The following is a 15,235-nucleotide window of genomic DNA, read 5'->3' on the forward strand; positions in this document are numbered from 1 at the left end:
TCCACACGCCACATTTACAAAGTGGTGCAATGCATACATCATTGTTTTTGTCACTTTTAACACCTGCTCAGAGCAGGCATTGTTTACAATGGGCACCTATGTACTCTGCAGGATTAGCGCCAAATATTTGGTGCTACTCCTGCAGTGTACATCAATAGCTTCATAACAATTACGCTATTGCCCCCTACCCTGCACCATGGTTAAATACGGTGCACACATGGTGGTCCATATGGGGGTGGTAAAGGGTGCATATTTCTTAAATATGCCCCTCATTGTCCCATTTTTTTTCCTGTTAGTGAACAGAAGGAATGCATTCATTCATGCAGTCTTCTATTAAATGCATGAATTGGGTGTCGTAGGCACATTAACATTCATTGTTTCTTTTTTAACCAGTTTAGAGATAGAAATAGAATACCACACCAGAAATACCATTAAGCACTACAATATATATGGCTGCTGCTCTTTTGTGTTCATTTGTCTTCTACACCTCAATGAATGTGCATACCTCAACCCAAAACTTGACCTGATTTGTATATAAAAATATCTAGTATAACTACATTTTCAAATGGATCAATGAACATCTTTATATGCTGTCAAAGGCATTTAGTGATTCTAATATTTTCTATATTTAAAATCTGCAGCGGGCAGCCTAGAACCATCAGCTCAAGTATCTTTCCAGCCTATAATGACCCACAAACGAACAGAAGCATTGAGCAGGTTTTCCGCCCAGACCAATACCCAGGAGCCTTGACCGGTAAGTCATTATGACATTCCAAGAGTCATCAATAAGAACTTGCAATCATGTGTTGTACTGTTGGGCATGGGACAAAGTTTGATAACTGATGACGTCAGAGTCTTAAGAGCCTTCAGCACCTCAAAGGATATGGAATAGCTATTAGGATTTTAAAGTTAAAGTCCTCGCTCAATCAGGATTTATTATATGATGCGGTTCTATGGGGCAGATTAAGACTGTGGGGACAGTCTTTACTCGATTAGGGGAGTAGAGTAAAATACTCCCTTGCCTTGATGGAGTACCTACTTTCTGAATCTCGAGATCTTTGCCAGCCCAGTAGACATCTCTTACATTTGCAGGAGCCGCTGCCAACATGATGTTACCATCTGAAAAACGTTTGACCTGTTTTATTTTCAGAAACAAAATCCCAAATTAGGATTTTTTTCAAAATAAACTAATGACCCCCACTCCATGGGAATTCTATTCAGTGGTTTAGGGGTCAATTTGGAGTTTTCACTCCCTTAACTGTCAGGTTTCACCTGGTGTGATAAAGTAGGAAAACTGTCCCTTTGACTGTCACTCTAAATCGGGTGAGCAGTCAAATGGCCAAACATTTGACTACCCTTACTTCATTGGGCCAACAGGGGAGTATGTCAGCTGCAGAGACAGAATAGGGGAAAAAAGATCTGCAGTTCCACCTATGTCTAAATGAGGCAGGCAAAACTTACGTTCGGCACAATGGGTAGTCTGTCACCGTTGCAACAGAGTATCCTCTCTGCCAAACTCTAAGGTGGTCATTATGAACATGGCGGTAATGACCCCACGCCGGCAGTGGCAGTCATTATCGCCAACGCCATGGCGGTCCAGACCGCCATATTCTGAGCACAGTAGTGAACTGGCTGCAAAGTAGCCAGTTCACTACTACCCACTGCCAGGCCAGAATTGACCGCCGGGCTGAGCGTAGGTACTTTCGACCCGGCGGTGGAGGCCGGACCGGGGGTGGGCTTCTGATCCCATTTCCACCAGGGATATCTAATCACCGGCAGAAAGCATACTGGTGACAGAGATTCTCATTCCTGTAACCTGTATGTCACACGCGAGGCCCCCCCCTTGCCCCTAACCCCGCTCACCCCTCCAAGCCCCACACCCCGAATCCCATAAACCAATCCCCCATCCCTCCTGACCCAAATCACCCTGAAGGCCTCCCAGCTCCCCCTTCACGATCCCCCACTTCCATATAGGTCCCCCCAAACCCTAACCCCCCACTTCCTCATGCAACCATACACCTACTTGCACACACGCATTCATACACTCAGACACATATCCCCCCTTCACAAACACTCCAGCACACCCCCATGCACTCACACACACACACACACACACTTCCCCCCCCTTTCCTCTCAGACAGCACTTACCTGTTCCATGGCGCTGTTCCGGGAGGGAATGGGCTCCTTGGATACTGCTCTGCTGGCATCGTCACATCTCCATACACTGCGACGCCTATAACTGCATCATTATAGGCGTGGCGGGGTATGGACTGACGTGGCGGTGAGGGTGGAGCAACATCCACCCCCGCCACTGACCACCAGCATGGCGTATGGCAGGCTTCACTGTCATCAATGGAGTGCGGCTCCATGCATCGGAATATGGCGGGATGGCTGCCACCGCCGCCACTGGCAGTCTTCCGTCGGCATTGCATAGCCATGGTCTGTGGCGGGCTATCCCACCATGTTCGAAATGAGGACCTAAGTCAGGGCCTCTGAACCGATGCTTAATTTCTTCTTTCATCAGTAAACTTGCAAATAAGAGACGACTTTCCTGCATATCTTCGAAAAGGAACCAAAGACACTTTTCATGTTTAGTATATCATTGTGTGAATGACTAGAAACACATTTACGAATCAGATAGCAAGCTCACATGAATGTTTCAGAAGTCCTCAGATTCAACATCATTGGATCTTTCATAGATTCACATGCTTAAATCATTCTTCATTGCCAGGTTGGAAATCCCTTGTTAATTTAAAAGCACCAATACACAGTGTTAAAATGGCCATAAGCCTAACAACAATGTATGGTTGGTAGCATGTCCACCTCATTTGAAACAACCCACATTTTAGCCAATGACATAGATATGATGAGCTCTCTGATTCCTTTAGAGGACACCATTGTCTTGATTTCTATTGTTAGTCAGGAGGAAGTCCCCAGAAAGACATATGTACTTTGCTTTTTATTTACTAACTTGATTGGATTTTCAGTGCCACTTTTGCCTTTCACCGCCAGCTCTAGCTTCACCTCCACTCAAGTTGACTTTTTCTGAGGGATAATATATATTTTTGTGGCCTAGGGATGTCACCATGTCAAGTAAAAATTAGGAATCTCTCTTCAGAACCTGCTCTTCCCATTGTGAAACACAGATCTACTCAGATGACCAACACTCAGGGGACCATTCGCAAATTACATTTTGTAGTCCATTTAGTAGCATATCACACAATGCTTTCCACATACATGTGGAGGTCTCTGCCTCTACTACTCCTAATGTTTATGTGCATAGATCTTCACCTTCACTGCAGAGATATCTGTACATTTAGTATAGGTTTTAGTAGTGAATGTAGGGAGAAGTTGGAGAATACTTATGATTAAAGGAGAGGAGTTAAGGGAAGAGTAAAGAAGGGTTTAGGAAGTATTAGGGAGGGGTTCAGGGAGGGATATACACCCTCCCACAAAAGAGTAAGCCCAATGCTATTGGCACCCTGCACTTTCATATTTACTGTAGCCAAAAAGGTGCCATGCTGGACTCTGGCACAGAACGAATGTCAAATTAAATTAAATTAAATTAATTGATTTAATCTATTTAAAATAGAAATAAAATTAATTCAGTGTTAAAAAGGTATCTATCAATAACAAATATTTATTTTTAAAAATATTCTAAAAATTATGCAACGTTTTAAAGAAAGTTAAATTATATTTGTCACTGCTAATAAGGTTTCGTTGATAACAACAAGAATATATTTTTTACTTTAGGCAGGATTTTGAAATTTAATCTTCAGAAATATAATTTTAATTAAATATATTAAAAAATACATTTTTAAACTGAAATTAATTGTTTGTAAAATTTTATTATATTGAATTACATTCAAAACATATATAAACAGCAATTTAAGATTTAATATTTAACATAAAATATTTTTCTGATGTTTTTAAACTTTAATAAACGTTTTAGTACTTCAGTCTCTGCTCAGGTGGCAGAGACCTCTACCTATATGTGAAAAGTAAAAGTATTAACTTTACTCCTCTGAATTCAGAGGGTGGGGAAATGTAAGCCTACATTTTTAGTGACTTTACACTAACAAATGGTTTATAGCCAAAAGCAATAACATTACTAAAAAGTGTAGTATTTAATCACTTGTAGGTGTAACTTTTTGAATAGCCCCTTTAGAATTCACTTATTTCTTTTACCAGCTGTTAAGTATGCTCATTGCAGCATCTGCAATACATTCCCTTAGAAAACACTGAAGTCCAGGAAAAGGAGATAGATCCTTTATTTCCATGAGTAGAGCATTGCACCCTTAAAAGGGATGCCCCATTATCAAAGGATGATACTGCACAAAGTGCCCCACCAAGCACTTCTATGAGGGTAGAGCAGAAGTGAAAGCATGTGAAAGCTCTGGAACTGAATTTCTGTTAACAAGAAGCTGTCCCCAACCCCAGAAAATTCCAGAAAAAAGCATCACAAGAGGGCTTTGAACAGCCTGCACACAAGGTGCCTTAAACAAAATCAGTATTTTCAAGGTCATATCATCACTCCTACCTAAACCACCAACTACATGAAGCCTTTCCCATTGTCAATGTCCTCACTGTCGGCCACCCCATCAACGACTGTCCCAGCAACGATATCTATCCCATTGATGACAAACCCATTGCTTCCCTGATCCTGTTGATGACAAACTTGTCAAAAACCCCTGTGACGAAGACTTTATCGACGATGACACCACCACAATATACAGTGGCCCCAGTATCTTGTTGGCAATTGCCAACAAAGGTGTTGGTGCACTTGATGGTCCACATCTAGATTCAGAACTACAGGTGGGTGTCAGTGATCAAGAGCATGTTTTGGACAAGGCTTGCAACCCTGAAACATCTAGGTGTCCACTATATGCCAGAGAGTGAAGAGAAGGACTACGGAAAATCAAAATTTTGGAGAGGTTGGTACGAGTTTCGAAAGCTCACTAGATTATGACAAATATGCTCTGCAACCTCTTTTGCCAGATGGCTTCTGACAGGATCCAGAATACAGGCTGTGGTCACAAGGTTGAATTCCTTGCAACAAATGATGGAATTTCTTCTAGCAGAAAGTCACACACCTAATCAAACATGATATACCTTCCAATGACAAACAGCCCCAGAGTCAAAATGTTTTAGGTCTACAAAATGTTTATTTTTTGGGTGCAGTGACATTCACCCACTGTAGTGGCATGCCTCCTCATCAGGACTTGCTTCACTTTAGGTGAAGTGTGCAATACTCAAGGACTCGAGAAGCAGCTTGGTTTGTGGAGATCTTTTTCTTACTATAGGAGCCCCCAATGTTGAGGCAACCCTACTTTATATATCGGTTGTGAAATATAAAATTACCTTTCGTAACTATGTGTAGTCATATATGATTAATCTCCTTTACTGCAATAGTATTAGTAGGAATAAAGGTGGTCTTACTAGTAATTTTTCTCTATCAACATGGTTCTTCCCCTATTGCCTGTAAGGTTCTAACTCTATTTCATTCATCATGATCTATAACAAAATAAAACGCTTATCAAAAATGTCAGCCCCCGTCCTATTCTTTTAATTTGTAGTAGTAGGGTCACACTTACACAGATTTCCAAATCCTTTTTGGCTATGGCAAGTGACTGCATTTTTTTCTATTTTTGCTGGATAAAAAGACCTGTAAGATATAGCAGCCACAACATCCTCACCCTCCACAGGGGCTTCTGCCAGTATTGCCTCAGTAGCTTCCTCCTCTTCCAACATCACAACAGCTGGCTCTGCCTGTGTTGCTGTCTTCAGAAGAGTCACCGTTAACACCTCTGTCACCATGCACTGTTCCTCTTACATCTGCAGATATAGGTGAGGAAGACTAACAAAAGGCAGAACAGGACATAAAGTCAGGTGAGGGGTGAGGTTTAAGAAGAAAACACAAACCAAGATGAAGAATTAAGGGGTTAACTTCTACCCAAAAGGAGGAATAAATAACCTGCATTCCGATTCTCCAAAGGATGACATTGGCTAGTTACATACCATATTTGACAGGGCGGCTCAGAAATTCTGCTGTTGTGGCAACTGCCCTGCCAGACCTATTAGTTGTTTCCTACTTTCCGCCGGCCGGCCCAGCAAGTGACAGGCTACAGCATTGTCCCCAGCTCGTAATCGAGCCAACGGCACCCTCGCAGTGTTCACTGTCTGCAAAGACGTGCTGGGCAGCGAGACCCTTGCACCTGTTCTTTGTCAGCCTTTTCATGACGGTGAAACCACCATGAAAAGGCTGGCGGAGAACGAGGTCATGCAGCACTGCTCTGGCAGATTACAATCTCTGCCCGCCGTCAACCCATCGGGATCACCGAGCCTGCCGGAGATGGCGGAACCCCGGGTGGTCTGACTGCAGGGGCCTAATGTGGCAGTCTGACTGCCACAGCATCAGCAGTCCTGACCACCACAGTGGGGCTGGCAGTCTAAAGACAGCCAGCCTCATTATGAGGCCCTAGGTGTACCAACAATCTACTAGAGTCAGCTCTATGGCAGCAACATCAATAAAATCAGCAATAGCCTTCTCTACTATCCGACAATACTATTGTCAGACCTGACATGACATCTTGTAACTTCTTGCGTTGATTCCAAAGGCTAGTTAAGATGAAGCCAAGGATGTAGTCAAGGAAGGCGCCAAGCTCATCAACTCAGCCCTGGGCATGTCCAGTTCAGGCTTCACCAGCTGGCATGAGCCTCAGTGCTCGTGAGACAATGTTTGGTTACATTTAGGCACATCATTCCACCCGATGACACAGGTTAAGATGCTAGACATGCCTATCGAACAGGCAAGCCCTATTTTGGCAAACCATATTTAAGAAATATGTGGATGATGACAAGCAGAGAATTAAAACAAACATAGATATCACTCTTTCCCTAGGCAACCTTGAGTACAGGCAATCTTCTTCAAATTCCTTTTCTGATGACGATCACAGGCATACAGAGACATTTAAAAACGTATGAAGGACAAAACTGTCAATTCTATCTATTCCGAAGTCTGGATATGACTAGGATTATTCCTTAAACAGAGGTCAGAAGCATCAAACCAACCAGAGATCTGCTGGCAAGAAAAGGGTACATCTAAGTCATTTTCTGACGACAACAAAAAATGTTCCTGCGTTTCCAATGCTGCTCTCCCCACTAATCCTCACACAGACCATGGCAGGGAGAATCTCCCCCCTCACTCCTGAAAGTTCCAGTACCAAAAGTCACTGGCCAGTACTCCACATTATGCAGTTCCTAGATATCCCAGAATTCCTGCAGAAACCACAACACCTGCCCAGAAACCAGAACACAACACAACCTGAGTCTGAGAGAACTGAAGCAGGAAATTCTTCTTCCCAAGGGAGCAATAAAAAAATACAAAGAGGCTGAAAAGAAAACAAGCACAAAGCACCCAGCACCAAAGGAATGGAATAATTTCAGCTTTCAACATTCCAAGAAACCGGTGACCATCGCCTGAGAAAATGGACAGAAAGGTTTTGCAATGTGCAGACTGAACTTGGGAGACTGACATGAGTGCCTACAAATCTTCCTCTATAGAAAAATAATGAGGTGTGGTCCTATAAAGCCTAAGTCATAGAGGGACCAGTCAAACAAAATATATACATAAAAGACCCCCACCATTGATAATTTCTTAAAGAAACACAAAACAGTCCACATATATTGATTCATAGCTGTAAATAAGGGTCAGTTGCATCATTTTATAAATAGGAGTTGATCTTTGGCTGACCAGACTAACCTATATTTTGATAATATGTATTAAGCTCCATCCACTGCTATTTTTAAAGCGCTACACCTCTTCCTTTGTTTGTAACTTCACAGGAAGCATTGTTTTTAATCAGTTATCATCCAGGTCTCTGGAAGGAATGGCTATGCCTTTTTTGTTTCAGGTTATCAGCCTGGCAGGATTTATCAGAAAACTGTTTTCAGTCTTAGCAAACCAATTACCTCAATATGTGGTCCGAGAAAAAATAACATAAATACAATTTTGAATTAGGTCTTAAAAAGTAATATATGTAAGGGCCACTAACTACTATTTATACCATTTTGTAATTTTAAAATTGTACATTAATGTTCTTCTTTTCTTTGCTATACCAAGTTGATCTTAGATGTAACATTGTTCATGGCACATAATTTAAATGTATAAAATCATAACATATCTGTCTTTGTAACTCACTTTCTATCAATTGCAGCAATTTCGGTTGTGATCACTGTTTTCTGAGCATTGCACAAAATAAGCATTAAGAAATATACAAAACATATGTTCATGTCACCACTGGTCCACTGTCTGATCTCAAACAGACATTTGTAACTCACTGAGAAAATTAACTTAGGCACTGTGAAACTGAAATATTTCTCCATAAGATGTCATGTGTGGAACTTTAGTAAATGTTTAGGAGGCAGTGCCAACCATTATCAAATGATCCAAAAAGCTAACCACTAAATGATGTATTGCACACTTACTTTTTACAGGTAAAAATGGGATTTTTGCATATCGCCTCGAAAATAACACACTCTTCACACAAAATCCAAGGAAAAATTGTCTGAACTGGTACTTTAATGAACCACCCCCATATTGGTCCTTCAACATAGCGCCATGTCCCTGTACTTTGCTACAGGCACGGTTTGATCCCAATTTCGTTTCTGAGGAGCTGCTGACCTACTATGGATTCCAGATCAACAACCCAGGTAACCAATGCTCTGCAATCTTACTGGCTGCTTTCATTATTTCAACTCAAAATCCTACAAGTCTTGCTCCCATTTCATGTTTATGTCTGGTCTAAAGACAGATTTCACCAGTCTCATGTATTCAAATAAATTTGAGGTCAGGCAACTTCATCCTTTAGCCTCTTCACCTGTTGTTAAAAAATGCTTTCCACTTATCACCCCATAGCATGAGGCAATAGATCACAGCACTTCAGCCACTGTCTTTCTTGCACTATGAGTGCCAATGTAGCTCAGGAGCATTGAGGATACAATATTGAATGGTCTCAATATCATGACCCTATTATTGATCAATAGATATGTTTGTAATGATTTTCTATGCCTAATTCCAACATATAAGTACCTCGGTGGTAAGATATATATACATATATACTTTATTATATATATATATATATATATATATATATATATATATATATATATATATATATATATCTCTTACAAATTGGCAATTGACACTGTATCGTATAGATAGGACCTACTTAACAATAGGAAAAGTGTTTCTTGTTTTGCTAATAACTTTGGCGCAGTTAGAAAAATATTTTTGAATCTTTTTGAAAAAAAAGTTCATCTACTTCAGCTCCATCCGTGAACGTTTTGGGGTGATCCATAAAGAAGGGGCTAAGAAAAAAGGGAGTGCCTAAAACTCAATTTCTCCATGCAATTTCCTAGGGGTTTTTGAACAGCCCAAAGCGCTGTATGGATTGACACCACATTTCGCAGAATGCTAGATCTTTACTCAGAAAGCATGCTTTTTGTGATTTGGTGTAAACTGTTCAGTAGTGTTTGAGAAATTAAAGTTGAAAATGTATGTATGTCTGGACAGTTGAGTTTGCAGAATCTTGCAGGAGTCTATAAACATACAACTTTAAATAATAGAGCAATCTGACTGGCCAAGGTTTTTTTTTTTTTTTTTTTACTATGAACTGTGTCACTCCTGTAGCGTGAAAGGCACCCATGGGGCCCCTTGAGCTCACAATCAGATTGGCTGGCCTACAAAATGAGGAGAAATGTTGCTGGGACAATTAAAGGGTATGGGGACCAACTACATGGTTTGCATGGCTGAAGCTGTGCGTGGAGGGGGAGTGGCAGCTCATGGGGGCTTGGCACCGGGCCTGGCTTCAGGCCAGGTCCTGGCTCCAAGCCCACGCTGTGCACAGCAAAAGGCTGCCTGCAGGGGATTGAGTGAAAGGCCCTGCTGTCAACCCCCTCACCTTCCACAGCTGAAAGTCATGCTTGGTTGGGGGGGGGAGGGGGGTTGGCTGCCCATGGGGGTCTGGGGGCAAGCCCTGCAGCCCAACCCCTCACTGTGCATGACTGAAGGCCATGCATGGGGAGGGGGGTGGCTGCCGCTGGGTGGTTGCATAGTTATGTATTTCTTTACTTAAAAAAAAAAAACAAGAAAAGCACTGAAAAAATAAGAATTAAACTGACGTAAAAGGTAGATATTGAAATAACATCTTGCTATGCATTTTTTTAAAAGTCAGAAATTTACTGAAAACAAACGTTAAAGTAACATTATATTTAGGTGAAAATGTCAGTTAAATTTAAGATTCTAGGATTAGAAAGCACAAAATTCACCAGATTATTGGCCTGATTTACAGGTCAGTGGATGGGTTTCTCTCTCACAATGTTGACGGACATCCCGTCCACCTAAATCTAGATTTCGGCAGACGGGATATCTGTCACCATTGTGACTGACTAACCCGTCCGTGGAGTTCTAAATCAGGCCCTTAATTATTTCAAGTAACTATAGCTTACACCCTCCTTATGCGCTGCTTATGAACTCACATAATATTTAAAACATGACTGTTTTCGTGACATTATTGATAAATTCATTGATGACATCTGAAATTATATCATTTATGACTACACAGTGCATGGTGGGGAGCAAGTTATAGTTACTTGAAACAACTATAGCTGGTGAACATGAGAGTTTATTTAGTTTCAAATGTTATGTTTAAACTGCTATGTTTAAACTGATATTTTCACCTAATTGTAAAGATACCTTAACTTTTCTTTTTTTCAGTGAATATCTGGCTTTTCTAAATGCAAAGTAAAATAAAATTATCATATCTAACTATAACTTCGTTTTAACCTTTTGTTTTTTTCAGTGCTTTTCTTGTTTTGTTTTTAAAGTAAAGTAATATTTTATCATCCCTCCCCCGCGGGCAGCTATCCACTACACCCCCAATGGCTGACCCCTGCTATATGCCCTCCACTTCTGAATATCAGCTGGGCCCGAGGGGCTGGGGTCCCTGGGGCCAAACTCGGCCCAGGAGGGTGCTCATGTGTCTTCCTCCCATTTTTAATAAGGCTGGTCCCCAGACGATAGAGTCCCTGGGACCAAAATCAGCCTGGGGACGGGGGCAACATGAGCCCCCAAAATACTATAAAATACACCCCGAACCCCCCCCCCCCCCCCCCCCCCCCCCCCGCCGGAGCCAGCCACCTCAGGGAGTAAAAATAATAAGTGTGGAAAACAGTTTTTTTTTTTTTTTTTTTTTTTTTATTGTGCTTCATATCCTCTGCACACTTTCAGCAAAATAAGAAAAAATATGTTTTTGGCCCCCAGTGGGGATGCCTGTGGGACCCCACTACTAGGCCTAGGGGTTCAGGGTATTCCTACTGTCCCCCCTTGTGGTTTTTTTAAAACATTTTTTCTAGGACTCAGGCCAAGTCCAAAGATGATTGCCACCACTTCCTTGATGAAGTGGTGGCAGCCAATCAGATCTCAGTATGAAATCTGTGGGATCCACGGACCCTTCTTACTCCTAGATATACATATGTATTTTTTTTTATTACTTAAAAACTCCTGAACGGATTTACACCACTTTACAAAAAGAGATATTTCTGGACCAAGATCTAGCATTCTGCCAACTTTGGAGTAATTACTTTGGAGTAAAAGTAATAACTTTCTCAACAGCAGCTGAAATGACTGGTGCACTAGTTTTGAAAAATTTCATGAAGATTCGTCAAACGATGGCAAAGTTATTAGCAAAACAAATAACACTTTTCCTATGGAAACTTGGGCCCTCATTTACTACGTTTTGGCACAGGGCAGCGCTGAAAGCCTTTTTGCTGCGCCTCCCTGCGTCAAAACAAAAGGGCAGGAACGTGCCATATCTATAAGATACCGCGTATTTCTGTCCTTTTCCCCTGCGCTGGCGCACAAATTGATGCCTAACGCCAACTCAGGCACCCTTGCACCATGGCATGGGATGATTGTTTATGTGCTGGAAGGGACACCTTCCTTCACATAAATAATCATTGCTAGGAGAGAAGTAAAGGTTTAAATCGCAGGCATTGACACACCTATAGATAGGGTAAAGTCTACCCATTCATACATAATATACTGGAGGGTGTAAGGACACATCTGATATATATCTTGTTAAAAGATTATGGCATATTCCAAAATGATGCGAGGCATTGAGACACAGTCTCAAAATGATGCAAACTTCGTACTGTATTTATTAATATGCAAGGGCATCCTTCAGCATTCCATGGAATTTGGAATCCCCTGAACAGCTGCAGCCAACACTTGTTTCACCCCTTTCCTGGTGCGGAAACCTGAGGCTTTCTCAAGGCCTGTATTATAATCAAAAAACATCACAAACCCAGAAGTGCAATAAAATGGAGAAAATCGGTAGGGGAGCCCCTAGTTGAAGCAAAAGGAGAGTAAAGTCCCAGAGAGAGAGGAAATACACCAGTAATAGAAGAGGGTAAAAATGAGAAAGTTAGGAAAACAAAAAGGGCACAAAAAGAGTCGAGGATAGTTGAAGGAAAAGTAGCACCAAATTGTAGATTCCAAATTTCTTCATCAAGAAGTGCTGGTGATGATGATATTTGAACACACAAAAATTTCCTGAATCTTAGTTAAATAAAACATGTCCCTGACCATTACCCCCTCGTAAGACCTCCTCATTCCAGTCATTACCATATTAAGGCAGCCCTGCCACCCAACAGGCTGCTAACACGCTAGTCTGTTTTTTATGCTTTTTTAAATAAGTCCCCTCCCACCCACCTCCATCCCTGCTTGTTTTCCTGTACTACGACAGGCGAGTGCAACGTGCTTTGGATCTGGTGAGTTACATGTGGTATTGGGCTTTGCTTTTTTGTTACTGTAAATCCTAGGTGCCTTACTGCATTTTTATCTCATTGTGGGGAGCGTGTCTGCATTCTGTTGCTCGGTTTGCATCTGCGCTTCTTGCATAAGTGCTTGGCTGGGACGGGGAGCACTGTACGCGGTCTGCGGGCGATCCAGTCAAATGCTGAGACTGCTGCTGGCAACACTTGGACCCTGCAGCTGTGTCTCTGAGGCGGCAAACCCGTCTCTTATACTTTCGAAGTCTTGTGGTAAGTGATACTTGGTTGCTGGGAGACAAGTATAAATAAGAAGTTGCTGCTGTGCACTACTTACTTCCTGCTTGTCTATGGGACTATTGCTGCTTGTGCCATGGAGAATGAGGAGTCTGTGGCTACGCCTGGGAAATCAGCTTCCAAGAGGGAGCATGTTTAAGAATTAGAGGAAGACGATTTGTTGCAAATTTCTAGGGCTGATTTGTAGGATTTGCTGCCTTGACTGAGCCTCACACAAAAAGAAACAAGAAGGGGATGCTGATGATGAGATGGACAATCCCCCTAAGGGCAAATATTTGCAGTGAAAGTTTTCTCTGATATGTTTGCGCATATTCGGGACACGCGTGAGTTTGAGCCCAGTAGTCTGGTAGATGATGGATTTTATTCGCAGTACAGTGCCTCTGTGGTGGATGAATTGCCGTTGCTTGACAATATAAAGAAGATCCTTGCTAAGGTGTGGAAGGATGTGGATGAACTGAGTATTCCATGCATCTTGAGCAAGCAATATCTTCTTGTGCAGTTTGATGACCGGTTCCCGCAGATCCCAAAGGTCAATTCCATCTTGTCCTCTATGGTGTCTTCATATTCATTGTCTTCTGAGGAGGCAGCACTTTTGGATCTGGTGGAGAAACATGTGGAGGCTGCTTGGAAGCGTTTCTACGAAGCTTCTAGTTTTCGGATCAGGGCCAATATTTCCTCTGCATATGCCTCACAGGTCCTCATTAAAGATTTTGAGAGACTGTTTGACTTCCTTCAGAATCAAGGGGATCCAAACCCTGTTCTGGTCCATATGGAGGTGTTGGCTCAGTTTCTCTCTGACATCATGTTTGATACCTTGCAGGCCTTTGCCTCCTCAGCGGGGGAGGCAGTGGCTGGTCGCAGTTCTCTGTGGACAAAGCTATGGAGGCTGGAGGCAGCACAAAAGGTGTTGATTCATAAGTTGCCATTTGAGAATGGGTTGAACGCTATGATGCAACGTTCTGCTGAGGAGAAGAAGATATTGAAGCCTTTTCAGTCTGTGCAAAAGAAGTCTTTCTTTCAGAAGCAGACTTTTCACGCAGTGTTGTCCTCTTCTCAGCCTTTTCATGGACGGGTTTGGGGGCGGAGGCCGCATTCACCAACAAATACCAACCTCAGTGGCAGCAGTCCCAGGGAACCAGTCAGAAATTACTATACCAGAGTTGGGGCCAGGCTCCCAGCGCTCCATGTAGTGTGGATGAAACTTCTGCCCATCCACCAACACCACACCCGTCCCCCCCACCCCACCCAAGTTGGATCTCCTAATCTTACTGACATTTATTGTTCGAGAGTTAGTAGATCGAAGTGGCCTGCTGGAGTTGTACCAAGTAAGATTGTTCTTTGGTCTTGGGCAGCTCCTTATAAGGCTTTTTGAGCAAGACAGAGGGCCTTAAACTTGACTCTTTTCTTCAGTGGCAGCCAGCGAAGCTCTTTTAAAGTCCCAGAAACTGTCTGGAACTTGGGAATTGTCTTCAGAAGTCTCACTGCAGCGTTCTGGAAGCATTACAATTTTTGCAAGGAGCGCTGGCGAATAGCTATCTGTAAGGCGTTGCAGTGGTTGAGCATTGATAACACAAACGCTGTCACCACATCTTTTTGCAGTTCAAAACGTGTGTACAGAGAGATCTTCTTGATCTTGCGTAGTAAAACGGAACAAGATGAGGTAAGTTTATTTATTTGAGTAATGAAGGACAGGCTGGAATCGAAAATTACCCCAAAATGTTTGACAGTGGATACTGGTATAGGGAGAGGGCGTAATGTTTGTGGTCACCAGGATTGGTCCCAGGGTGGTGAATTCTTCTAAAAAATAAAAAAGACCTCTGTTTTTGCTGCATTAGGCAATAGACTGTTGGTATTCATCCGTTGAACTATGCCACTCATACAGATCGGGGTAATTAAGATTACTTGTAAGTAGCAACATATTATTTGAACAGGGCAAGCTGAATTTGGCTTGATTCTTATTTTTTTTAATCAAGTGTTAATCTTAACAGCAGAGAATCAGGAACAGCAGTTCATCCGTCCCAAAGTATAGTTGAACAATTCCTTAAAGGACAGTGGCTACTTTCATCTTTCTGTGCAATGAAGATATCAGACTGGTGTTTCCTTCGTG

General features: G+C 42.2%; 1 protein-coding gene across 2 annotated transcripts in view; it reads left to right on the top strand.

The window, feature by feature from the left end:
- Positions 1-15,235, top strand: part of LOC138265247 (fibrillin-2-like) — a 514,969-nt gene that overhangs the window by 151,152 nt on the left and 348,582 nt on the right. For both annotated transcript variants that reach the window (XM_069212836.1, XM_069212838.1), the window contains exons 16-17: positions 642-754; positions 8,497-8,712. In XM_069212836.1, coding sequence (XP_069068937.1) covers positions 642-754; positions 8,497-8,712 — 329 coding nt within the window. The remainder of the gene's footprint in view (positions 1-641; positions 755-8,496; positions 8,713-15,235) is intronic.

This window comes from Pleurodeles waltl, chromosome 11, assembly GCF_031143425.1.
Source record: "Pleurodeles waltl isolate 20211129_DDA chromosome 11, aPleWal1.hap1.20221129, whole genome shotgun sequence".
Classification (NCBI taxonomy): Eukaryota; Metazoa; Chordata; class Amphibia; order Caudata; family Salamandridae; genus Pleurodeles; species Pleurodeles waltl.